The sequence below is a fragment of the Onychomys torridus genome, chromosome 22, assembly GCF_903995425.1.
Source record: "Onychomys torridus chromosome 22, mOncTor1.1, whole genome shotgun sequence".
NCBI classification, from domain to species: domain Eukaryota; kingdom Metazoa; phylum Chordata; class Mammalia; order Rodentia; family Cricetidae; genus Onychomys; species Onychomys torridus.
Window position 1 is genome coordinate 42,558,263 of NC_050464.1, and position 23,516 is coordinate 42,581,778.

The 23,516-nt window shown below is 45.6% G+C and overlaps 1 protein-coding gene across 1 annotated transcript in view; it reads right to left on the minus strand.

Annotated features, from left to right (window-relative positions):
- Window positions 1-2,564: 2,564 nt before the first annotated feature.
- Pole (DNA polymerase epsilon, catalytic subunit) overlaps window positions 2,565-23,516 on the minus strand; it is a 54,721-nt gene continuing 33,769 nt past the window's right edge. Inside the window, exons 32-49 of the mRNA XM_036172476.1 lie at window positions 23,310-23,453; window positions 17,210-17,350; window positions 16,776-16,929; window positions 16,592-16,698; window positions 16,141-16,317; window positions 15,832-16,055; window positions 15,435-15,655; window positions 14,982-15,186; window positions 12,940-13,113; window positions 10,260-10,385; window positions 8,624-8,756; window positions 7,057-7,231; window positions 5,773-5,904; window positions 5,442-5,635; window positions 3,962-4,162; window positions 3,543-3,668; window positions 2,912-3,001; window positions 2,565-2,825 (exon numbers count right to left, since the gene is read on the minus strand). Coding sequence (XP_036028369.1) covers window positions 2,712-2,825; window positions 2,912-3,001; window positions 3,543-3,668; window positions 3,962-4,162; window positions 5,442-5,635; window positions 5,773-5,904; window positions 7,057-7,231; window positions 8,624-8,756; window positions 10,260-10,385; window positions 12,940-13,113; window positions 14,982-15,186; window positions 15,435-15,655; window positions 15,832-16,055; window positions 16,141-16,317; window positions 16,592-16,698; window positions 16,776-16,929; window positions 17,210-17,350; window positions 23,310-23,453 — 2,838 coding nt within the window. The 3' untranslated portion in view covers window positions 2,565-2,711. The remainder of the gene's footprint in view (window positions 2,826-2,911; window positions 3,002-3,542; window positions 3,669-3,961; window positions 4,163-5,441; window positions 5,636-5,772; window positions 5,905-7,056; window positions 7,232-8,623; window positions 8,757-10,259; window positions 10,386-12,939; window positions 13,114-14,981; window positions 15,187-15,434; window positions 15,656-15,831; window positions 16,056-16,140; window positions 16,318-16,591; window positions 16,699-16,775; window positions 16,930-17,209; window positions 17,351-23,309; window positions 23,454-23,516) is intronic.

Genomic DNA, 23,516 nt, shown 5'->3' on the forward strand with positions numbered 1-23,516 from the left:
AAGCTTTCTGGCCTCAATTCTTTAAGAGTAGCTGTGAACTCAGGAATATAAGGAAGGAGTCAGTCTCCTTCCCGGGGGCCCTGCACTCTTGAGTTACCTGCATTCTTGGGGTGGTTAACCAGCCTAGGTTTAGAGTGCAGCCACACCTGCCAAGGGGACGAAGGCTATATTCAGAATCCCTGTGACAGGGTGAGGACAGTGAGTGAGTAGAGGACAAAGCCAGCACTAACATCAGGGCCTGGGGTAATCTAGTTACTGCATCTTTGCTGTTAGTGGAGTGACTGGCTGGGCAAAGCCTGTTGGGAGCCTGGATCTTGGTTCCCTGGTCTATGCTTAATGCCACCAGAAGGTATCCTAGCTTAGACCAGCACACTAAGTGATGAAGTGGCTAGGAAGGAGACCCTTCAGTTTCTGCCCACATTACCTGAAGATTGCATGCTTGTGTGTGCCTCTAGTTGCCACACCAAGTGTTTATAGGATGCTTGGAAGGACACTAGCTCTCAATACCCCCAGAGCCTTCCCTTCCTTCGTCATGGACTCCACAGGCCACCAAATATGTTTAACTTCCTCCATGTTTAGTTATAAGATGTCCAGTTATAGTTTTAGACAAACTGACCTTTCCAGTTGGGTCTCTAGATACAGCTTAACAACCAGGGCCAGAGATGCAGTTTTCTATTTCAAAATCCCTAAACTGACCTCCGAGTGAACCCAGGCTGAGTGGTATCTATGATTGTTGTAACCTACCCTGTGTTGCTATAGGATGGCTCTACTGGGAGACAAGCCAATGCCTTTTAGGCCAGAGATCCTGGAAGCATAGTTAACCATCTCCTCCTCCCCCCATCTTCCTAATTTGATTTGATTTCCATTCAGAAGGTCCCAGCACTGCCAACTCAGTCCACATTCCAAACAGGGAAGATCAAGTAGATATCAGGTTTCTCCCTACAGACAGCCTGAGCTCATCAAGGTTTAGACAAGTTCCTGATGGACAGATGATAGATATTAAACTTTCCTTTCAGAGACTAAGGCTCCCAAATACAAAATAGTAAGCTAAGAAGTGGAAACTATAGGGGGCTTAGAGAGGTGGCTAAGCAGTTAGGATCACTCACTGCTCTTTCAGAGGATGGAATTAGGTTCCCTGCACCCACATGGTGGCTCATTACCATCTATAACTCCAGTTCCAGGGGAACCAATGCTTTCTTCTGACCTCTGCGGGTACCAGGCATATACATACATTCAGGCAAAATATTCATACGTAAGTTCAGTAGGTATCCCATCTCCCTGTAGGGCTATTATTTTAGGTTTCTGAGTCTGACACTTTGGCCGCTGCCCTGGTAGACTGGCTGGGGCCAGAAAGAAGCAGTAGACAAGGGCTGCATTTAGCTCAGTGAGATGATGAGTTCTCTTATTTCCTGAGATTAATGAAAGGCTCTGCTCATCTAGCAGATGGGTCAATATCAGTAGAGCAGGAGGTGAGAACAGCTACTTGTGCCATCACTTTGCAGTGCTGAGGGCTTTTTTTTGAGACAGGGGTTTCTCTGTGCAGCTTTGGAGCTGTCCTGGAACTCACTTTGTAGACCAGGCTCAAACTCAGAGAATCACCTGACTTTGCCTCCCAAGTGCTGGGATTAAAGGCGTGTGCCACCACTGCCTGGCTGGGCATCATATTTTTTTTTTTTTTAAAGATTTATTATGTACACAGAAGAGGGCGTCAGATCTCATTCCAGATGGTTGTGAGCCACCATGTGGTTGCTGGGAATTGAACTCAGGACCTCTGGAACAGCAGTCAGTGCTCTTAACCTCTGAGCCATCTCTCCAGCCCTGGCATCATATTCTTAAAAAGTCTGGAGATTAAGCCCTTTAAGAGGGTGCCAGCTTCAGTGTTCCAGGTCTCTGATGTCCTGAGGAACAAGTGGTGACCGAGTATAAGCCCTCAACAGATCTCTCTGAAACCTCACACGACTGCTTTCCCTCATTTCCTCCTTCCCTCAATAGTTCAGACTAAAATCTTACATGTGAGAAGGCATTTAAAAAAAAAATCTGTCTTATACAGGGTGTTCAAGTTTATGATAAATGTCACTTAAAAACCCTTTGCTTATGGGCCTCAGGCTTATGAGGTCCTTGCTGTAGTCCCAGTGGACAAGAGTGGGTTTTCCACATAGACTAGGTAGATCAGCGATGTTCTACCTTTCAGGCCCATCTCAGCCCATCTTGGGACAGAGCCCCAGGTCTCAAGACACTGGGTGACAGCCCTCCTCAGACTTTGCTCTGAAGCAAAAACCTTGGGTCTCCACATGTTTAGGACCTGGATTTCACAGAAAGCAGCTCGAATTCTACTTCCATGAAGTTGAGGGAAAGGCCCATTTGTCTGAAAATAAGCAAGACTCTGTTATGGTCAGGGCTCTGTACCAGCTACTGCACCCCCCCACCCACCCTCCCCCCCCACCTCAGAACCTTTCTCAGGCTTAGAATAGGAGGCAAAAGAAAGAGCTGCTATGGAAGTACAAAGTAGAAGCTTCAAAACATGTTTATTTAGCAGGCAGTTGAGGACAGAGTCATTCTCTGCTCCTGCCTGTTTATGACACCTTGAAGCTCTCTGAAAGTATTCTCTCTGGTATTTCTGGACTGTAGTTACGAGTCTGGCAAAGTCAGGTGGTCAGTGGTTCAGCCATCTGGAGCAGGCATTGAGGTACCTTGTCTTATGCCTAGGCTTGCTAACAGTTTGATAAAGGGCTTGTTTGTAGCAGCCATTCTATGGTCTCCTGGAGGTATGACATACTGTAGTGCTTGGCAATATTCTGGAAGATTCTAATCTGTTCCATGAAGACCTGTAGGAGCAAAGAGACACAATGACTCGGGGTTCTACTCAGATAGGAGGGGTGAATGACCCAGTGTGTCTGTGAGAATGGCCCACCTCAGTGTGGATGGTGAGAACAAAGTCCCCAGCACAACTGCAGTACACAGGCATATGGGTCTCTTTCATACCACGGCACTTCAGGCATACCTAAAACAAGGAAGCAGCACCACTGATCTTGGCTCAAACCGTTATCACACTGGATCCTATCTGTAGCTTTTCAGCCTTGTTGAGGAGGGATACCTTCATGGACCCAGTGCCTTGATGAAATTCAAGATTTTTTCAAATCTTGCCAGCTCCTTCCTCCTTGCTGTGGGTATCCCCAACCTAGATTACCAAGACCCGGGGGTGTCCTATGTCCTGGCTGGCTCTGTCCCAACAGTTGCCCAGGGATATAACCATGGACTTTGCTCAGGTGTTCATAAAGTGCTGCCAAAGCTTTTTCTGCTCTGCTCCTGCACTCTACTGCTGACCCCGCTTCCTGTCTATTGTCTACCTCCCTCCACTGGATGGATGAAAGTGCCCACAGAAGGAACTAACAGATGTGGACAGAATTAGTGGGCTGGGTGCATGAATGACGACTGACTCCTGGGGCTGTCCCTTGAAGGCAAGACTCAAGATCCAAGCATGCTCTTGGCTTCCCTGAATGCTGATAGTGTCTGGAAACTCCTGGGTGGACTGGGGAGCTCACCAGGTCCTGCAGTGTGAAGGCCATCAGTTTCCTCTGCAGGACTTCCACCAAGGCTGACTCAATGGCAGTTGAGTCGTAGGGGGCCTGACAATTGGAGCAGAGCCACTGAGGCAGGATGGCCCCATCCTGGGAGAGTGGGGAGGAAGGCTGAGAAGTCAGTGTGAGTGGTAGCCATGGTCCACCTGGGCAACAGCACATTGAGCTGGTGTAAAGGGAAGATGCCATAGAGAGAAGTGCTAGGGCAAAGGTAACCATCACTGCTCTTGGCTGCCTGAGCCTTCCTGTGCTGATCAGACCCTTTCAAAACAATTTTCTAACATGTTACAGTGGAATGGCTTGGGGGTGGCCATTTGTAATCCATAAGGGCAGTAGGTTGGGCTACAGGACATTTAGAGGTTCTGATCACCAGCTGAGCTCACCTGAGAGAAGGAGGAATCTTTGCACAGGTCTAGGTCTCGGCAGAAATTACAGCTGTGGCAAATCACCTCAGGGAGCACGTAGGAGTGGCAGGGGTCTCTGAACTCGGCCTCTTCAGAGAATTCACCAACGTCTACCAGGCGAAGTAGGTCTCGGTTCAGCTTATTCACCTGATTTGTGATGTTTGTGTCCAGAGACAATACCTATGGTGACCACAGCCCATCATGAAGTAGCTCCTAGGCCTTTCTGCCGCTTTGGCTGGACCAAATACCTCTTTTAAGCCCATTTCTCAGCATCACCTTAGCCCTTCCTATTCCCATCTGGAATCCTCAGGATGAGCTGATTCTCTACAGGGGCAACTCTCTGTTAGTTAGTGAAGACATCACTGATGAATATATTAAACATTTCAGGTAAGAAACATTGATTCTACACAATACCTTCCAGAAACGAAAGAAGGAGAACACCTAACTTGTCTTAGGAGGTCAGCATCACCCAAATACTGAAACCAGACAAGACATAGGCCATTAACCACTATGAGAAAGGACACAAAACCCTCTATGTGTGCCAGCAGATGAACCCATCAATGTAGAAAAAATTCAGAATCCAAAAATAAAGAAGCACAGATAAGGCCAATTAAGTTTTTTGTTATTATTATTATTTTTCTTAAAGACAAGAGTCTTACTCTATAGCGCTTTGAAGATACAGCCTGTCTTTAAACTATGATCTTCCTGCCTACCTCAGGAATGAGTCCTCATGCCCAGTCCAATTAAGCTTCCAAAAAGGTGTAAACATTCCTCAATGGAAAAAGGCTCTAGAACTGGATACCCTTATGTTCAGACAGGAAACTTGTGCTGACTGCAAAGATGAACTACAAATGGACAGATCCCAAAGTACAGTTCATCCCAGCTTGTTTTCTGGGAAAGGTGGGTCAGTGCCTGTCCAAAGTATATTTGTGGAGAAGAAACATTCCTGGCTCACAATGTTAAACCCTTAGGTGTAGTCATTTGATATTCAGTGCTCAGCCTCGGAGTGAAGCACTGGGACGCTCAGATGGCACAACGAACAATAAGTGCTTTGAGCAATGACCCCACATGGTCACCGGTCACATCATCTCACTGTGCTGGCCTGCCTTTCCCAGAAAACGAGCTCTGTCACCTCATTTGGTCTCAGAGGTCTGCTCTGGCTCATCAGACCCACTGGTGGCAGGTGATCCATGAATTCCTTCCACTTCCACTTGCTGTGACTTTCCCAGCACACCATCTCTCCTACTCCAGAGCCTCTGGCCTGGTTCCAGGTCCTTCCGAGTGCCTCATGGCAGTACATCTCTGAACTGACCAGTCTCTCTTATGGTTCACTGTCAGGCTTAGAGCTTTCAGAGGGGCTTCTGTAATGCCTCAGCCCAAACACCTCAACAATGGTTGCATGTGATAGGGGCCCAGCAAATCCTGGTGGAATGACCGAAAGATTTGAACCCGCCCTCACCTTGCACACATATTTGATGAGCTCCAGAGCAGGATTACTGAGCAGCAAGTGTGAACCAGGGAGGACAGGGAACATCTCTGAGGGCTCAGTGGAGTTCCGAGAGCCTGTGACTTTCTTCTGAATTTTCTGAGTGATGGTGAAGAAGCTCTGAGTGAGCTCATTTGCCACATAATCCTGAGAGAAGGTGACCATTCCTGGGAAAGAGAGAGTGCTAAGGGGCAGATTCAGCTGGCAGTGGATATCTCTTACCCATTTGCCTGTACCATCTGAGGCACACAGAAATCAGGCCATGGCACGTAGCAGCATCCTTCTGTGACCAGGGAATGCTTACCAGGAAGGGCTCTAGCTGCCCCTTTAGCCTCTTGGGAGAACTGGCTAGCCCCCTTCCTCTTCACAGGGGTACTGCCTGGGACACTGTGTCTCAATTCATTCTTCATGCTATGGTACACAGCCACAATGTATGCTGCAGAGAGAGGCAGATAAAGGTCACAGGTCCTCAGTCAGTGATGTGTTGAAAAATACCCTAGAATTTGAAGAAGTCCTGTGGTTGGCCATATGGTCAGACATACTCATTTGAAATGTCTTTGTTAGAACTAGATATAAGAAAGGAACTTATAGTCAGGTAGTGCCCGGCACTCGGGAGACAGACTCTGAGTTTGAGGCCAGCCTGGTCTACAGAGCAAGTTCCAAAACAGTAAGGGCTATAGAGAAATCTTGTCTTGAAAAAACAAGCAAACAAAAAAAGAACTTGCTGATGTCTGAATTCATCCCTAGAAAAGTGAATAAATAGGACAACAAGGAGAGTATGTGAAAATAGATCCTTAACAGCAAATGCTGACAGTATCCTAAAATCTGAACCCACATACCTGGAATATTTCTTCCTTTATTTTTTGGGTTTTTTGAGACAGGGTTTCTCTGTGTAGTTCTGGCTTTCCTGGAACTTGCTCTGTAGACCAGACTGGCCTCGAACTCAAGAGGTCCACCTAGCTCTGCCTCCTGAGTGCTGACATTGAAGGCATTATGCCACCACCACCTGGCTAACTTGGAATATTTCTTGAGACTACTTGGCAAGTGAAGACTCAAAAGAAGTAGACAAAGACATAAGTAATCACAAATGAAACCAACTGTTGGTACAGACCTGTGGGGTGTGTGAGAAGTCCTGCCTATCTGCCAGCAGTCTAATGACCATGCTCATCACTAGTTTTTCTGTTTTAATGAGTGGCAGTGAAATTAAAAAATGGTCTAATTCTTATGCTTACTGAACATGATAACCAGGTCTACAAATACTTTCAAGGTATAAGAGTTTTCTAGTTAGTGAAGCCCCTGAGGCCAGCCTCATTACTGTGTGTTAGCACACATCCAGAGATGTTAGCCATGAACCTACTAGAAATGAAAGTGGGAAACACCTTTGGGACACTCTGAGGGCAGCTGCTTAGGAGGCCTAGAGAGAAGACAGAGAGCCTTTCATCATCTGTCCTCAGGCCCCCATGCTGGAACAGGTAAAGAAAGCAGCAGCTCCACCAAGCTGGAATTTCCGACAATTTTCCTCTCCACACTGAGAAGCCAGAACCATTTTCAATAACTCAGCTGGTTGTCCAGCTTCAGCTTGACTCACCTGAAACAATCATGAGAAAGTAGCTCTGGCAAGAGGCTGCCTGTGGCAAAAACTGCAGAATGTTCCAGTTGTTCTCCAGTAGGTCCTCAACCTCAGATTCCTCCATACCCTCTTCCTCCTCATCTTCCTCCTCATCTTCTTCATCCTTGGTTTCTTCCTTTTCCTGGGAGTCTTGCTGTAACACAAAGACACCCCTATTTCCACCCTGGCAACAACATATAGTAACAAGTCACAGTAGACAGGATTCCTCCAGTCTGAGTCTCCTGGATTCTGACATTGCAAGACCAATGCTCCATGGAGCATGTCCAGCTCACTAGGGTGACTGGGAATTGTGATTCTCATTTACTTTTAGGGGACACTTCAAAATTATCCAACTCTCCCTACCAACAGGGCTAACCAACCAGAACTTCCCAGTGACCAGCTTCTTCCTCTGAACTTAACAATCTCTTCTTTAGCTGGGAGTGGTACCTTGAACCTGTGGCTCCATATTCAGGATGCTAAGGCAGAGTCACTGGAGACGAGAATTTCAAGGCCAGCCTAAGCTACACAGTCAGAACCCATCTCACAATGCAGAACCTCTCCTAGAGTTGGTGACAATTTTTCCACAGACCCAACTTGACTGGGTGCCTGTATTTCTGCCAGGGTGAATTCACTTCTACACACAGACACTAACACTATGCCATTATTCTGATGGCCACATTTCCTTTCTTCCCTCAGTCAGGTCTATCTCCTAATCCCAACTCTAATGAAAACTGCTCCTGTCCAGGCGTTGGATACATGGCACCTCAGGAAGCCTTGTCCTTGTCCCCCCAGATTCCCTCATGGAGACCCCAGCTTCTAGTCTTCCTGCTGGCCAGAGCCTCCCTTTTCGGCTATCTGTGAAGACACCATGGAGAGTGAAGGTCTGTTGTTTCAGCCTACTCCCTGAGTACTCCACTCCAGCATGAGGTGATCACCTGTATCTCCATTACACAAATGCCAATCCTTTGCCCCACATGGCTCCTTGCTGCAACCTCCATCCACCCACAGGTATGGCTCACACCTGTGCATCACCAAATCCACCTGCTAGCCTCTGGATCTCATCTTTTAACAACTCTGCACTGGCATTCCTCCCCGGAACTGACTCTGCCTGCTTTTTCCCCTTGTGGTATGTTATTCTCAGAGGGGCAAGTAGATGCCAGAATTTCCACCTCCACTAATGCTGAATCCCATTCTGTGCAAAAAGTGGGCACTGCCAGCTCTCTGTGAGCACCTGAAACTACTGCCCAGGCACCCATCTACCTGAGCTGTTCTAGTTCCCAAGGTGTCTGTTCTCTTGCCACCTCTGACTTTGTGTCTCCACGGCTCCCCCCCTCCTTCTTTCCATGAATTTTGCCAATTTCTGCCTCACAGGAAGCTCTTTGTCCATATTAGGGCTAACACTATGCCTTCAACTTTCCCTATAAACTGATGAACTGGGTGGAGTCAGCTCTTTGCGAGTATTGATGAGAGGCCCCAGGAAAGCAGTACCTGTCACATAGGTGAATGTGGCCCTATACATATGTGGGACCAGACCCAGCTCTCTTACCTGTCCACAGTGAATACTAGATGGAACTTTTCCTTTGATTCCACCATAGTTGGATGGATCCATCCAGAGAAGAAATTCCCAGCATCGAGAGAAAGAGATGGTCAGGGAATGGAAGATCTCTTTAGAATGGATGCTGCAAGAAGCCAGACACACGACTGAAGTGTCACCACAGCTTTCCTTATTCTTCCTTTTCCTCTGTAGCCTTGCACCCATTTCTTCACTTACAAGTGAACATCAAGTGGATTCAGACAGCCCCTCAAACTTTCAGGATACTGAAGAAGCTGCCTGGGAGCAGCTCTCTGGGGAATAAAAGTGACCAAGAGGGAAGCCAGGGCAGGCCCAAGGTCCACTGTCTCTAACTTAGGTCAGGTACATGTCACTGGCAACATTGCTTCCTGCTTTCAAGCACCTGTAAGTTTTCTTCTTTTGAGACAGGGATTCTCTGCGTAGCTTTTGGAGCCTGTCCTGGAACTTGATCTGTAGACCAGGCTGGCCTCGAACTCAACTCACAAAGATCTGCCTGCCTCTGCCTCCCGAGTGCTGGGATTAAAGGCACGTGCCAGTGCCACCTGGCTTTCTTTCTTTTTTTTTTTTTTTAAGATCTAGTTATCTTGATGTATATGAGTGTTTGTTGTTAATGTTTATTGTTCTATTAGAATTGGAATTCATATTGGGAGGCTCACAAAGTCCTGTAACTCTAGCTCCAAGATCTGATTGATAACCTCTTCTGCTCTGGTCACACCTCCCCTCCCTGCCAACTCACTCTTTCTTTCTTTGTTTGTTTTTTCCAGATAGGGTTTCTCTGTGTAGCTTTGCGCCTTTCCTGGAATTCACTTGGTAGCCCAGGCTGGCCTTGAACTCACAGAGATCCGCCTGGCTCTGCCTCCCAGAGTGCTGGGATTAAAGGCCTGTGCCACCACCGCCCGGCCCAACTCACTCTTAAAACAAAACAAAACCAAAAGACTTTTATCTTATTTACATTGGAGCCTCTGGGCCCAAACAGACTTGGGAATATGATTCGTCTAAGCAGGGATCACTGCCTGAAGCCAAAAGTACAACATGGGGTCCAGCAATTAAGAGCTCCAAATGGGGGGTTGGGGATTTAGCTCAGTGGTAGAGCCCTTGCCTAGCAAGCGCAAGGCCCGGGGTTTGGTCCTCAGCTGGGGGGGGGGGGGGGCTCCAAATGACTGACTGACTGCCTGGAATCAGAACACTCCCATGTGCCCATGTCCCCATCTGTGAAGAGTTTATGTGACCTTTATGCAACAGTGCTCTATAGAGCCGGGCAGTGGTGGCGCACGCCTTTAATCCCAGCACTTGGGAGGCAGAGCCAGGCTACCAAGTGAGTTCCAGGAAAGGCGCAAAGCTACACAGAGAAATCCTGTCTCAAAAAAACAAAACAAATAAAACAAAACAAAAACCAAAAAAAAGAATCGTTTTATAAACAGCAGGTATTCCCTGACTATTTCAGACTTGAACAACATGCTTTACATCTGAGTTGTCCACCACAGGTAAACAATAATGTAAGCTGCCACTTTTTCATGCTGCAGAGCTTGACCCTTGGTGTGTGCTGTACCCTCTAAGCATCTCTCCAAAGCCATGGCAGCTGCATCATCAAGATGTCCCCAACACTAACCTGTTGGTGATATATTCCACATAGGCAAGAGCATCCTCTATCCGGCGCTTCTTTGTACAGAGGATGATGCGATTGAAGTTGGCATAGATGACTGATGACCCCAGCCGCCTGAACTCAGCAATGAGCCTGTAGAGTAAGTTTATAATTAATGGAGGAGGTGCCCTGGTAGAAAATGAAGCCAGAACATATGAAGAGAAACCATGAAGAAGACCATGGTGATACTGAAACAAGAAGTATCCTAACTATACTTAGAATGAGCAAAAGAGCAGTCTCAGGAACCAAGAGCAATAAAGAAGAGATTTCTTTCTGTCTTTTTTTTTTTTTTTTTTAAAGATTTATTTATTTATTATGTATACAGAAGAGGGGCACCAGATCTTATTCCAGATGGTCGTGAGCCACCATGTGGTTGCTGGGAATTGAACTCAGGACCTCTGGAAGAGCAGCTGATGCTCTTAACCTCTGAGCCATCTCTCCAGCCCTCTTTCTGTCTTTTAAGATGAGGTGTAGGGGCTGGAGAGAAGGCTAAATGGTTAAGAGTTTTGGTCCTCTTCCACAGGATTCAGGTTTGATTCCCAGCACCTATATGGATGCTCACAACCATCTATAATTCCAGTTCTGGGGGACCCATTACAGTTTTTCTGGCCCCTCTGGGTACCAGACACACACATGAAGATATACACGAAGGCAAAACACTCATACATTTTGGGGTAATCTTTTTGCACAGTGTCAAGATGTGTCTCTGTCCTTCCTCACCTACCCAAGGCACCTTTTGATTGGTTTAATAAAGAGCTGAATGGCCAACAGCTAGGCAGGAGAGGATAGGTGGGACTTCTGGGAAGAGATAGGAACTCTGGGAAAGAATCTGAGGTGAGAGATTTGCCAGCCAGATGAGGAGGAAGTCAGACGTATGGATATACAGTACTGAGGAGAGGTAACAAGCCACGTGGCAGAACACTGATTAACTAGTTACTTTAAGTTTTAAAAGCTAGTTGGGAACAAGCCTAAGCTAAGGCCAAGTTTCCATAATTAAATAAAGTCTCCTTGTCATTATTAGAGAGCTGGGGGTCCAAAGAAAGACCTGCTAAAAACATATATATTAAGCTGGGTGGTGGCGGCGCATGCCTGTAATCCCAGTATTTGGGAGGCAGAGGCAGGTGGATCTCTGTGAGTTCGAGGCCAGCCTGGTCTACAGAGCTAGTCCAGGACAGGCTCCAAAGCTACAGAGAAACCCTGTCTCAAAAAACAACCAAAAAACCATACATATTAAAAAACAAAACAAAAACAGATGAGGTCTGGCTTCCACTACTAGGCCTGAACCTGAACTTTAGAACTCTGGCAATCCTCATGCCTCAGCTTCCTGAGTAGCTGTGACTACAGGTGCAACCACCATGGCAGAGCAAGACCCCCTCCCCTAATTTTAGATGGGAGTCTGGTTATATCCAGCATGGCAGAAAAATAGCAGAAACAACAGTAATAGATAGCCACCATGTATGACCTTCAATCAGGTTTTTTCTTTTCTTTCTTCCTTTCTTTCCCTTTGTGAGCCCAGTGGTGGTGGTGGTGACAACACGCCTTTAATCCCAGCACTTGGGAGGCAGAGGCAGGAGGATCTGTGAGTCTGAGGCCAGCATGGTCTACAGAGAGTTTCAGGATAGCTAGGGCTACACAGAGAAACTGTCTTGAAACAAACAACAATAAAAAGTTCTTTTTTTAAAAGATGATTTTATTTATCCTAAGAATTTCTTACAGCCCAGCCTAATGGTGGTGGCAAACACCTTTAATCCTAGCCCTCAGGAGGCAGGCAGATCTCTGAGTTTAAGGCCAGTGTGGTCTACTGGTCTACAGAATGAGTTCCGGGCCAGCCAGTGCTACATAGAGAAACTGGAAAAATGTAAAAACCAAAAAGAATTTCCTACAATGTATTCTGATACTCTTTCCCTTCCCCCAGCTCCTCTTCCACCTCCCTACCCATCTAAGTTCACAATCTCTCTTTAAAAAAAAGAAAGCCGTTCTTTTTAGATTTATTTTTAGGATTGTTTTGCTTGCATGTATGTTAAATATACTGCATGTGTGCAGTGTCAGCAAAGGCCAGAAGCCCAGAAGAGAGTGTCAGATCTCTTGGAATTGGCATTATGGATGGTTGTGAGCCACCACATAGATGCTGGGAAATGAACCCAAGTCCTCTGCAAGAGCAGCAAGTGCATCTAATCACTTGCTGGAGCCATGTTTCCAGTGTTGACTCATTCATTACTTCTAGCATCACAACACTAGACATAGCTGATTGTACATTAGTATGGTACATTCACACCAAGTGTCTAAGGTGTTTCCTTTTGTTTTTGAGACAGGGTCTCACTATTAGTCCTGGCTGGCCTGGTACTCATTATGTAGACCAGTCTGGCCTTGAACTCACAGAGATGCACTTACCTCTGCCTAACTAAGCACTGATGTTAAAGGTTAAAGGCATGGACCACTACACTCAGCCAAGGTACATTACTAAAACAAACAAGGTGCATGAGCACACATCAATACAAAAAGGAAACAGTATCACGATGCTCTACCTAGCTTTCTGGAAAGATGAATGCACAGAGCCACAATAGCAGCTAAGCCTGCCCTGGGCTGCATGCTTCCCATAGGCACTTGGCTTATGCCCCTCAGCCCACAGCCCAGGGTGAACACTCACTGCAAGAAGAGCTTCTTCATCATATTGTGTAGTGTCCGGTGCAAGGCTGGGTCATGGAGCAGAGAACATGGTGACTGGAGCCAGCGGTAGAAGTGCATTACCTGGTTGTCAGCATAGATATTGTGGTACTGTGTGATCTCCTTTACCCAGCCAACTACCATGCTCTTCAGGATCCTGAAAGATGGCAAAGGATGATGACCGATACCATATGCTGCTGCTGGCATTACTGTCCTTTCTCATAATACCTAATTGCCTTTGTCTAAATGTCATTCCTTGGTCCCATAACTTCTGGGCTTTACCTCCTTACCACTTCCCTCTATATAACTCCCTAACTTGCTCAACACACCTGGACAAGAAGACACATGATAGGCTTTTGTCCTTAAGACTTTTTTAATTTTTAAAAACTTACCTATAGCTGTGAGAGTATGTACAGTGAGTACAGGTGCCACAGAAGCCAGAAGGTATCAGATACTACTCAACATGGGATTTGGGAACTAAACTTTGCAACAACAGTATATGCTCCCCCTTTTTTTTTGAGATGGGGTGGGGTGTCACTGTCAGAAGAGTAGGAATGAAGAGTCACAGAGTTGATTATGTGCTAGCCTAAGATGGGTTTTCCAGACACCAGTGAGACTCAGGGGAGACTCCTGGGGCCAATTTAATACTCGGGTAAGCACAGACTGGACTTGAGTCATGGAGGAGCCACAGAGTATCTGAGACAAGATGCTGCAGCCACTTTTATGGCTTCCTGTACAAATACCCACTTCTTTCAACTGGTAGTCTGTCATCTGTGTCTGATCCTCACCTGCTGCTCAGGGTTGAAACACTTTTTCTGCCACAACTCTGCTCTCAGCCCTCCTGCCTACTTCTTACCTTAGCAATTCCTTTCCCTTTCATTTGGAGGCAACAGGGCTGAAATATGTGTTTTAGAATCACAGACAGAGCTGGGCGGTGGTGGCGCACGCCTGTAGTCCCAGCACTCGGGAGGCAGAGGCAGGTGGATCTCTGTGAGTTCAAGGCCAGCCTGGTCTACAAAGCGAATTCCAGGAAAGGCGCAAAGCTACACAGAGAAACCCTGCCTTGAAACCCCCTCCCCCCCAAAAAAAAAGAATCACAGACATGAAATGACTACCTCATACTCAGCCACAGTAACAACACATCACGACCTCAGGCCCTCTGAGTTTGGCTCTGCCATTTCTAGCATGGGTGAAGACTATATTACTTTGTAGGGCTATGGGAATATAGGCAGAGTGAAAGTGCTCTACATTTATGGCACAAAGGAACCACTCTACAATAAATATACACTGTTCCATTACTAGGAGGCAGGGCTGACCATACCTGACAGATGATTCTGGCTACTATGACTCACTAGGCTGGGTGCCCTGGGAATTTCCTGCAGATACGTCTTTGATTACACTGAAAATAATTATGTATTAAAATGTTCTTCATGAGAAAAGCTTCTGGCCTCAAAAGGTCAGATGGTAGCACTTGTACTGCCTACTAGTTACCAGACAGGGTATGCTCAGGGACATGGGGACCTTGATTGCATTATGACTCAAGGAAGAGACATCTCAGGAATGCTAATTCTGACACTGGAGAAGGCACAGCAGTTAAGAGCATGTACCACTCCTCTACAGAATTGAAGTTCGAGTCCCAACACCCACACCAATGTTTTACAACCTCTTGTAACTCCCGTTCCAGGGTATCCAACTCCTCTGGCCTCTGTGGACACCTACACTCACATGCACACACACATAACGGAAATAATAAAATAATCTTTAAAAAAGGCAGATGTGTGGTGCATGCCTTTAATCCCAGCACTTGGAAGGCAGAGGTATGTGGATCTCTATAAATTTGAGGCCAGCCTAGTCTACATAGTGAGTTTCAGACCATCAAGGGCTACACAAAGACCTTGTCAAAAAATTAAAAAAAAAAAAAAAAAAAAAAAAAAAAAAATTGCTTACTTTGGCATTCTAAAATGGAGGTCGCCATCTCCCTGTTGCCTTGTCTAGGAAGGTAGCACATTACATGAGGGCAGATACCTGAAGGTGCTAGAGCAGAGGGCTGTCTCATCATAGCTGGCTGGGGCATTGGCAGCTTGATTGCCTGTGACCATGTCCTCTAGGGAGGCCTGCTGAATCACATCGAAGCTGATGCCCATGCTGCCAGCCCCCTCCATGTCATTGATATGGTGGGACTGGAGGATGGTGTTGACTGCCAGATTTTGAATGTCCAACTCCACACACACTGCAAGGAAACAGTTTGTCCATGTACCCTAGCCAGCACTAGGACCATCTCCCAGCCTTGAGCTGGTCAGTGCTGCCTAGTGAGGTCAGGCACGGCACATGACCTCTGACCAACATTTGACTTGCTGGTACCCATTTCTCAAGACTTGCCTTTGGGCTTATTCTACAAGGTTGAGCACTGAGCCCCACGTGATAAGGAGTCATTAAATGGTGGGGTGGAAGTGCCTATCTTTCCCTTCTCTCACTCACCAGTGGAATAACAGCCAGAATTATTGATTTCCACAGTGGCTCGGTCATCAAACTCCATGACAAGGCGATTGTCATCAGCTTCCTTCCCACCCAGGTCGGGCCGAGAGGTAGGGGAGAGCCAAAGCAGGTGGTTGTGGCGCTGGAGGTGGCGTGCAAAAAAAAGGTCGGAGCCAAAGGTGGAAATGTCTTCCGGCAGGTTTCCAACAGGGATGTGGAAATACCTGCACAGGGGTAGAGGTTCAGTCTAAAGTACACTAGCATCATTTAGGGACCACCCACAGAGTAACACCTGTAGGCACCCAGCCTGTAGCCTCACTTATCTCTCTCTGGTATGTGTGGTACTGGGAATTGCATTTTCTAGCTAAGTTCTACTACTGAGCTACACTCTATTCCTCACCTGCTCATCTCAAAAGCCTGTGAAAGGCAAGTGTCTAAATTGAGGTAGTGCCGGATCATTCGGCGGGCTCCATGGCGCTGCCAGTCCAGAACTCCATAGCTGATCTTGTCAGCCACTCGGACAGGCACTAGTGGGAACTCCTCTAAGACAGGAATCTCACTGGCCAGTCTACACAGCTCCCAGTTAGACTGGATGGCGATGAGTGTGGGCCCCCGGCGCTCTTCCTGGGTTGAGCAGAAGGCAGAAAGGGCTCAGTGGGCAAAGCCTTGGGATGAGAAACTCCCACCATTGGACCCCAACTTCTCTTACCTTATAGGCAAGTAGGAAGCGTTGGATAGATCTGCAGATCGTCTTCAGGTTGGTTTCAGCACGAACTTCAAAGGCATGTTTGGGGGGAGGGAGGAGCTTGGGGTCTACCTTCTCCAGTAGCAGGCTATGTTCTGCTGAGTACAGGGCACCGAGGCTGGGCATTTGGTTGCTGCGCACCTAGGCAAACACCAACTGTTAGGCTATTGTGTGTGTGAAGCTAGATAATCACGCCTTTCTATTTCTTTTTTGGTTTTTGAGACACAGTATCTCTGTGTAGCCCTGGCTGTCCTGGAACCTATAGATCCACTTGCCTCTGCTTCCCAAGTGCTGGAATTAAAGGTGTGTACCAGCCCACGTTTCTACTTCTAATTGAATGGCAAGAGGAGTATCTTTCTTCCCCATATTCCACCTGACCCACATATTCTCATGTGCCCTGTGCCCAAGGACTCACAGTATCCAATACAAACACAGATGCTCTTCGCTTCGAGGGGATAAAGACACCAAAGAGTGCCTTGTGGCCCTGTGAGTGGTGGTACAGGTAGATGTGGCGGATACTCCCTGTAGAATAAAGTAAACCTGTTGCCTGAGATGCAAGGGAGGCAGGGCAGGTGATAGGGCTGTTGGTGGGGCCATACCTGGTTCCAAGTAGCTGAACTGGGCCAGTGAACGCATTTCTAGGTGCTCGAGGGCAAAGGTTTCAGCTTCCCAGCCTGAAAGGTGCCTTACCAGTTGTTTGTTGACTACACACACACAGCCCAGCTGTACAAGGGCCCGGAATAACAACGGGACCTGGAAGAATGGGTAGTGTGTTGGGTCAAATGGAAGACTCTAGCCCTGCAGCTCAATCTGAGGCCACACATCCCAGCACAGCCTGTCTTCACTCAGAAGAGGCCACCTTAGGCAGACATGCTGCTGAGAGCTACTTTCCTATGTGGCTTCCCCAACCCATGCCCATGACTATTTAATTCAGCTGTTCACTACTGTCCCCTGCCCGATTCCCTATGGGATCTCTTTTCTTATCATCCAGCTTCATCTTCACCCAAGTATCAGTGGCTAGGGAGACAATCACCTGAGTCTCATACACGCCCTCAATGTCTGGTGCTGACAACTCAGTGTTGATCTCGTTGACGTGTTCTTGGTACATGTCCTCTGGTACCGAATACTCATAGAGATTGTAGACCATGTTGGAACGAGGAAGAGCCCGATTCACCTGGTGACAATGTAGTGATGAGCCTGCCACAGTCCATAGAGGGACCACTGACCAACTCCCAGGGCTTTCAGGGCCCAAGATGGTCAGTTCACCTGCTTCAAGGATCACAATTAAAAGACCAAGGCATAATCTAAAACAGCAACCTGAGGCATCTAAAAAAATCATGAGTGCTTTCCAACACTTGTCTGGAGTTTGTAGGTACCTAAAACTCACAGAAAACTACGCTTTTCTGGCCAGAGAACTAGAAGGGAGCTGATGGGGCAACCATTACATGTATACTGGGTACATGTATGGGATCATGGAGAGGAGACACATCGTTCATTAATCTTCAAACCCCAGCCTCACTCCAAGATGCAAACACTCACAGACATGCTCAAAGGAACACAAATACTTGAAAATTGAGCTGACAACAGAACCTTTATACAAAGAAGGCAAGATTGAACTTGGGGCCTAAATTAACTGGATTGGCTGCCTCAACATTCTCTAAAGGATTAAACAACTTAAAAAAAAAACATTTATTTATTTATTGGGTGTGTGTGTGCGCGCACTCGCACACAAGTTGAGGTCAGAAGACAAGAACTTGAAGGAATCAGTTCTCTCTGACCACATGGGCTCAGAGAGAGAGGCTTGTAAGCAATCCCTTTTACTCACTGAGTCATTTCAGCAGCCCAAGGACTTTTTTCATACAAATGCCCAAAGTTTCACAACATCAAATGCAAAATGTCCACTATAGAATACATTTCTTGATGTAACAATCAGGGAAAAATGAATAATTCTCAACAGAGAAGAGAACCATCAAATATTAGTCCTGGGATGACTCACACATTACAATTAATAAAAGCTTTATGGCAGCTATAGCTGTGGCCTACCACGAGCTAGACAGGATGGTTCATACACCTGTAATCTCAGCAGAGAGGGTGAGGAAAGACAATTGAGAATAAGATGGGCCAACGTAATAAAACTGCTTCAATAAAATAGCAAAATCTGCACACAAGAGGCACCAAACCAAAACAAAAGAAAACAAAAAAACCAGAAAAAGATTTTTTACAACCTAGTAGTCACCATCTACTCTTGTTCCCACTAAATGCATGCATGAGGCCTCAGAATAAAAAAAAAAAAAGGTGCCGGGCAGTGGTGGTACACACCTTTAATCCCAGCACTTGGGAAAGCACAGCCAGGCAGATCTCTGTGAGTTCGAGGCCAGCCTGGGCTACAGAGTGAGTTCCAGGACAAGTGCAAAGCTACAGAGAAACCTTGTCTTGAAGCTCCCCCACCCCCAAAAAAAGAAAGGTAGTCAGGCACCAAGACAGCTCACAGAGCACTAACTAGCAAATAGTTCCTCAGCTTCCCACCTGGCAAATCTTAATGGAAAACCCTACATGAAAGAGGCCAGACTCAAATTTCAGAGTACAGTATGATCACAAAAAGGGAATTCTAAAAAGGTAAAGCTTAAAAAAAAAAAAAAAAAAAAAAAAAAGCACAGGGTTGGGGATTTAGCTCAGCGGTAGAGCGCTTGCCTAGCAAGCGCAAGGCCCTGGGTTCGGTCCTCAGCTCCCACAAAAAAAAAAAAAAAAAAAAGAAAAACAAAAAGGTAATGCTACAGGGACTGCTATGGGATGTCTTCCTGTACGCTGTGAGGATGTGTTGCTCTGATTGGTTGACAAATAAAGCTGTTTGGCCAATCATTTGAACTGGAGAGAGAAAAAAGAAAGGAGAGTGGAGCAGATGCTTCAAGTTGCTGCTAGGAGAAGCAAGATGTGAAAGTACCAGTAAGCCACAAAGCCGTGTGGCAATGCATCAAGTAACAGAAATGAGCAGAGTCAAGTTGTGAGAGCTAGCTAGCAAAAAGCCTGAGCCAATAGGCCATACATTTGTAAGTAATATAAGCCTGTGTGTTTACCTGAGTAGCTGAGGGACTGGGTAGGGCACAGGAAAACTGACTACAAGGGACAGAGGCCAGTGTCCAAGGAAGGGGGTGAAAAGAAACCAGAGCATGGTGAGTTAAGGGTGACAGAAATGTTTATCTTGAATGTCATGCAACCCTGGCCACAATCACCCATGCAGCATTACCTTAAAAAGACCATTTTATTGTATTTAAATAAACAAAACAAAGCCTGGAAAAATAAAACCAAGCTGGTGATAGTCGTTTGTTTAATAACTAACTGAAAATAGAGAGGTAGGAAATGGAAAAGCCAAAAAAGGGAAATTCCCAGCTCATTCTACAGACTACTTGATGTTGCCGACAAGGACTGTGCACACACTGAATGTGTAGTTTATATCTTAATACATCTCCACTGATACAAACAACATCTGGGCCAATATCAGATACCATGACTAAGAAAGATAATTATAGAATCTATGGAACGACACATTGACATGAAGCTCTAATGGGTCAAATGTATCTACAGTTCATAAATAGATGTAAATACTGCTGGACCTCACACACTAGCAGTATGACGGGTGGAGAAGCATGCTCTGGGGAGGTGGTGATATCTACCTGGATGGTGATGTGAGTGATTAAGGTAGATATATACTTTTCAAAACTGATGGAGATCAATTGTAAACCACAACTATGTTATTTATTGCATCAGGGAATGCAGGCTGAAATTGATTATAAGATACTAAATAATAGGGGGATGGAGAGATGACTCAGTGGTTAAGAGCACTGGATGCTCTTTCAGAGGTCCTGAGTTCAATTCCCAGCAACCACATGATGGCTAGCAACCACCTATAGTGGGCTCTGATGCCCTCTTCTGGCACATGCAGACAGAGCACTCACAGACATAAAATAAATAAATCTTAAAAAAGAAAAAAAAAAAAAAGAAAAAGATACTAAACAATACATACATTCCTAAGTTCACAGTAACAGTGTTTTTTAATTGTTTGTTTTTGAGATAAGAGTCTTGCTATGTGACTCAGACTGGTCTTGAACTTGAAATCCTCCTGCTCTGGCATCCTGAGTATTGGGATAACAATAAGGACCATTCCACCCAGGCTCATAGCAATCTATTTATTTATTCATTTATTTTATGTGCATTGGTGTTTTGACTTCATGAATGTCTGTGTGAGGGTGTCAGATCCTCTGTAATACAGAGAATTGTGAGCTGCCACGTTGATGCTGGGAAGGGAACCAAGGTCCTCTGAAGAACAGCCATTGTTTTTAACTGCTGAACCATCTCTCCAGTCCTGAAATATTTTTTAAGCATTAAAAAAAAAAAAAAAAAAAAAAAAAAAAAAAAAAAAGAAGGAAGGAAGGAAGGAAATAAAAAAAAATCTAGTTGCCATTCATTACCCTGGAAATAATATAGTTTAAGGGCAAAATAGTAAATATCTTACTTTTTAAGGAAGAAGCTGGTTTATCTCTGTGCTGGGGGTGGAGTGGGGGAAAATAGAGTGTGGGCCTAGGAATTCATTAAACCCTGGATTTGATTTCTAGCATTGACAAAAACATAATTCATGAGCTAAGTAGGTAACAAGGGCCTATAATTCCAGCATTTGGTAGGAGGATCAGGAACTGAGGGCTAGCCTCAGTTGTTTTTTAGTTTGTTTGTTTGTTTTTTGAGACAGGGTTTCTCTGTGTAGCTTTGGTGCCTGTCCTGAATCTCCTGGCCTTGAACTCACAGAGATCCGCCTGGCTCTGCCTCCTAAGTGCTGGGATTAAAGGCGTGCCCGGGTAGCCTCAGTTTTATAACAAACTCAAGGCCTGCTCGAACTACATGAATGCCTGTCTCATCCTGAAAACAATTCAATTCTAACTGCTATACAAAGTTCTTACACAGAAAGGGCAGGGTAGAGAACCTCATCCTGAAACCTCCAAATACCAATGCACATAGTGAAGCACTGAGGATCTCCAGAGGGAGCAGATAATCACAAAGGAAAACAAGTTCTGTAGTGTAGACACTCTCCCACACAATCACTATACACAGCTCTACATGTATGGAAACCCATCAGTCTCATGTGTCTATTATCCTGATAAACTCTGCTCACTTTCTAGGTTCACATTCCACCAAGTCAATGGGCTGAAATCAGGCCTCACATTTTTCACCTGCAATTTTGTACCTCACCCAGGTGTTCCTTGTATACAGTTAATGTCCAACTGTGGAGCAGACTGCAACATAAATCAGCTTTAGCCTAAGTTAACATTCTGAGTCAAGTAGGGCACTCCAACTGAGATGTCACATAAATATAGCTTCCTCAAAATCTTCTGAATCTCTGCAAAGAACCTAAAGTATGACTACATTTCTGAGATGTGAATCGTCAGAAAGTGGGATAGTGGCTGGTTGCCTGGGGCTGCAGAGAAGGACAGAGGCAATTGAGAAATACAGGCTTCTTTTGGGATGATGAAGTCTGAAATTTTGACTATAGTCATATTACCACTAATTCTCTCTCTCTCTCTCTCTCTCTCTCACACACACACACACACACACACACACACACACACACACACACACACACACACTGAATTATATTCTTCCAACGAACAGGCTATATGGTAGGTGAACTTATATCCCAATAATGCTGGTAACTATAAGTACTTACAGAAACTACTTGCAACCTCTATCCAATCCTCTCCTGCTCATCAGGTTGATGTAGAGCAGCGGCCCCTATTCCTGAACTATCGGAGACTATGGGGGGCCAGGCCTCGATAGTCCCCTTCTAAGGTCTGGGAAGAATCTACAACCAGCTGATAATTAAATCTTTGATGATAAGAAAAAAATCTACCTACACGAAACTCTTTATTCCATACACTTTATTCTTCTGAGTTAGTTCTCTCTCTACACTGTTAGTTATTTGGCGGCACTCTTACCCTGCGAGGAAATGTCACGAAACACAACAAATCCACTAAGAGGAATTCTGCTCTCATGCCTAGCTTCTTTATTGCCTGATTTCTCTCTACATTTATCTGCTATCGTCTAAGTTCTATCTTAATTCTCTCATCTTAGTTTTGCCCCATTTAGGTTCTCATCCATCTAGTTCTTTCCCATTTTAGCTCCTCTCTCATCTCCTTCTTCCTCATCTTCCAGCTTGTTCCTCTAGTACTCTTTTAGCCCTTCAATCTAGTCCTTTCCCATTGCAGTATGTTCCTCTCCAGTTCTTACCCATCTAGTTCTTCCATTCTCTTCTATGTCTCGTCGTGCTCTGAAAATAAAACTGCCCTTTTATCCCTTTGACCCTTCTCTCTCTAAGCTATCTTTGCCTTTTCTGGCAAGTGTGCTAGGTCACTAGGCAACTTGGCTAGGCAACTTCCACCACAGCTAGATGTACCTGTAAGTTGGAACCCTTTAGTTCTGAGTTAATTGTTAAGGGTGGATCTAAAACTAGAGATAAGACTTTGAAAGGAGAAAGTTAGGCTTAATTGGCACATTCGCCAGGCCTTCTCAAACAGTCTGGACGCTTAAGTCTGTTCTAGAGAGTACAGAGGTATCTCTGATAAAATACTTTTGTTCCTCTGGGGATGGTCCTGGCCAGATGCTGCTAATGACAATAATTACAGAAAGGCCTGAAATTAGGGATCCTTGCTATGTTACTGCTCAGAAGGTTATCTAAATATTCCTTAGTAGAGGGGAAACTGTGCCCAAAGAATGATGGAAAAGCTACAATAGCACATGAGAAATTCATAGTAACAAATGGCTAATAATCAAAAGCCAGTATCAGCAAGACTCCTTGAGCCTCAGCTTGACCTCTGGAAGGACCTTGGCTTCTTCCAGGTAGTAGCTTGTCATAATCAGCTGAAATCCTACTTCATATATTTTTGTGGCTTACAGAACTGAACATTCATAGACATGGTTTCAATTAACCCTTCACAAGATCCCAGTATTAATAATGTACTAAGAGATGGAAACAAGGCCACATGGCTCATTTCGGGTCTGTAAGTCCATGCTCTTGATCAATTCTTTGTGTGGCCTCCATCATGTGGAGATGCCTCAGAGGTAACCAGCAATACTAGAAGCGTCCCTACCTTGCGATATGAAGGTCCTTCCTCTGCTTTGGCTACCCGCTGGTTCACATAGAATACTCGAGAGATGCTCAGTTTGATGCAGTGCAAGTCACTGCCGATGATGGCCCATAGCCTAAAGAGACCAGCCTGGTTGGTTTCACTGATCTGAGAGGAAATGCGGAATACATAGCACATAATCACATAACATACTGACACCTGTGAACAGGT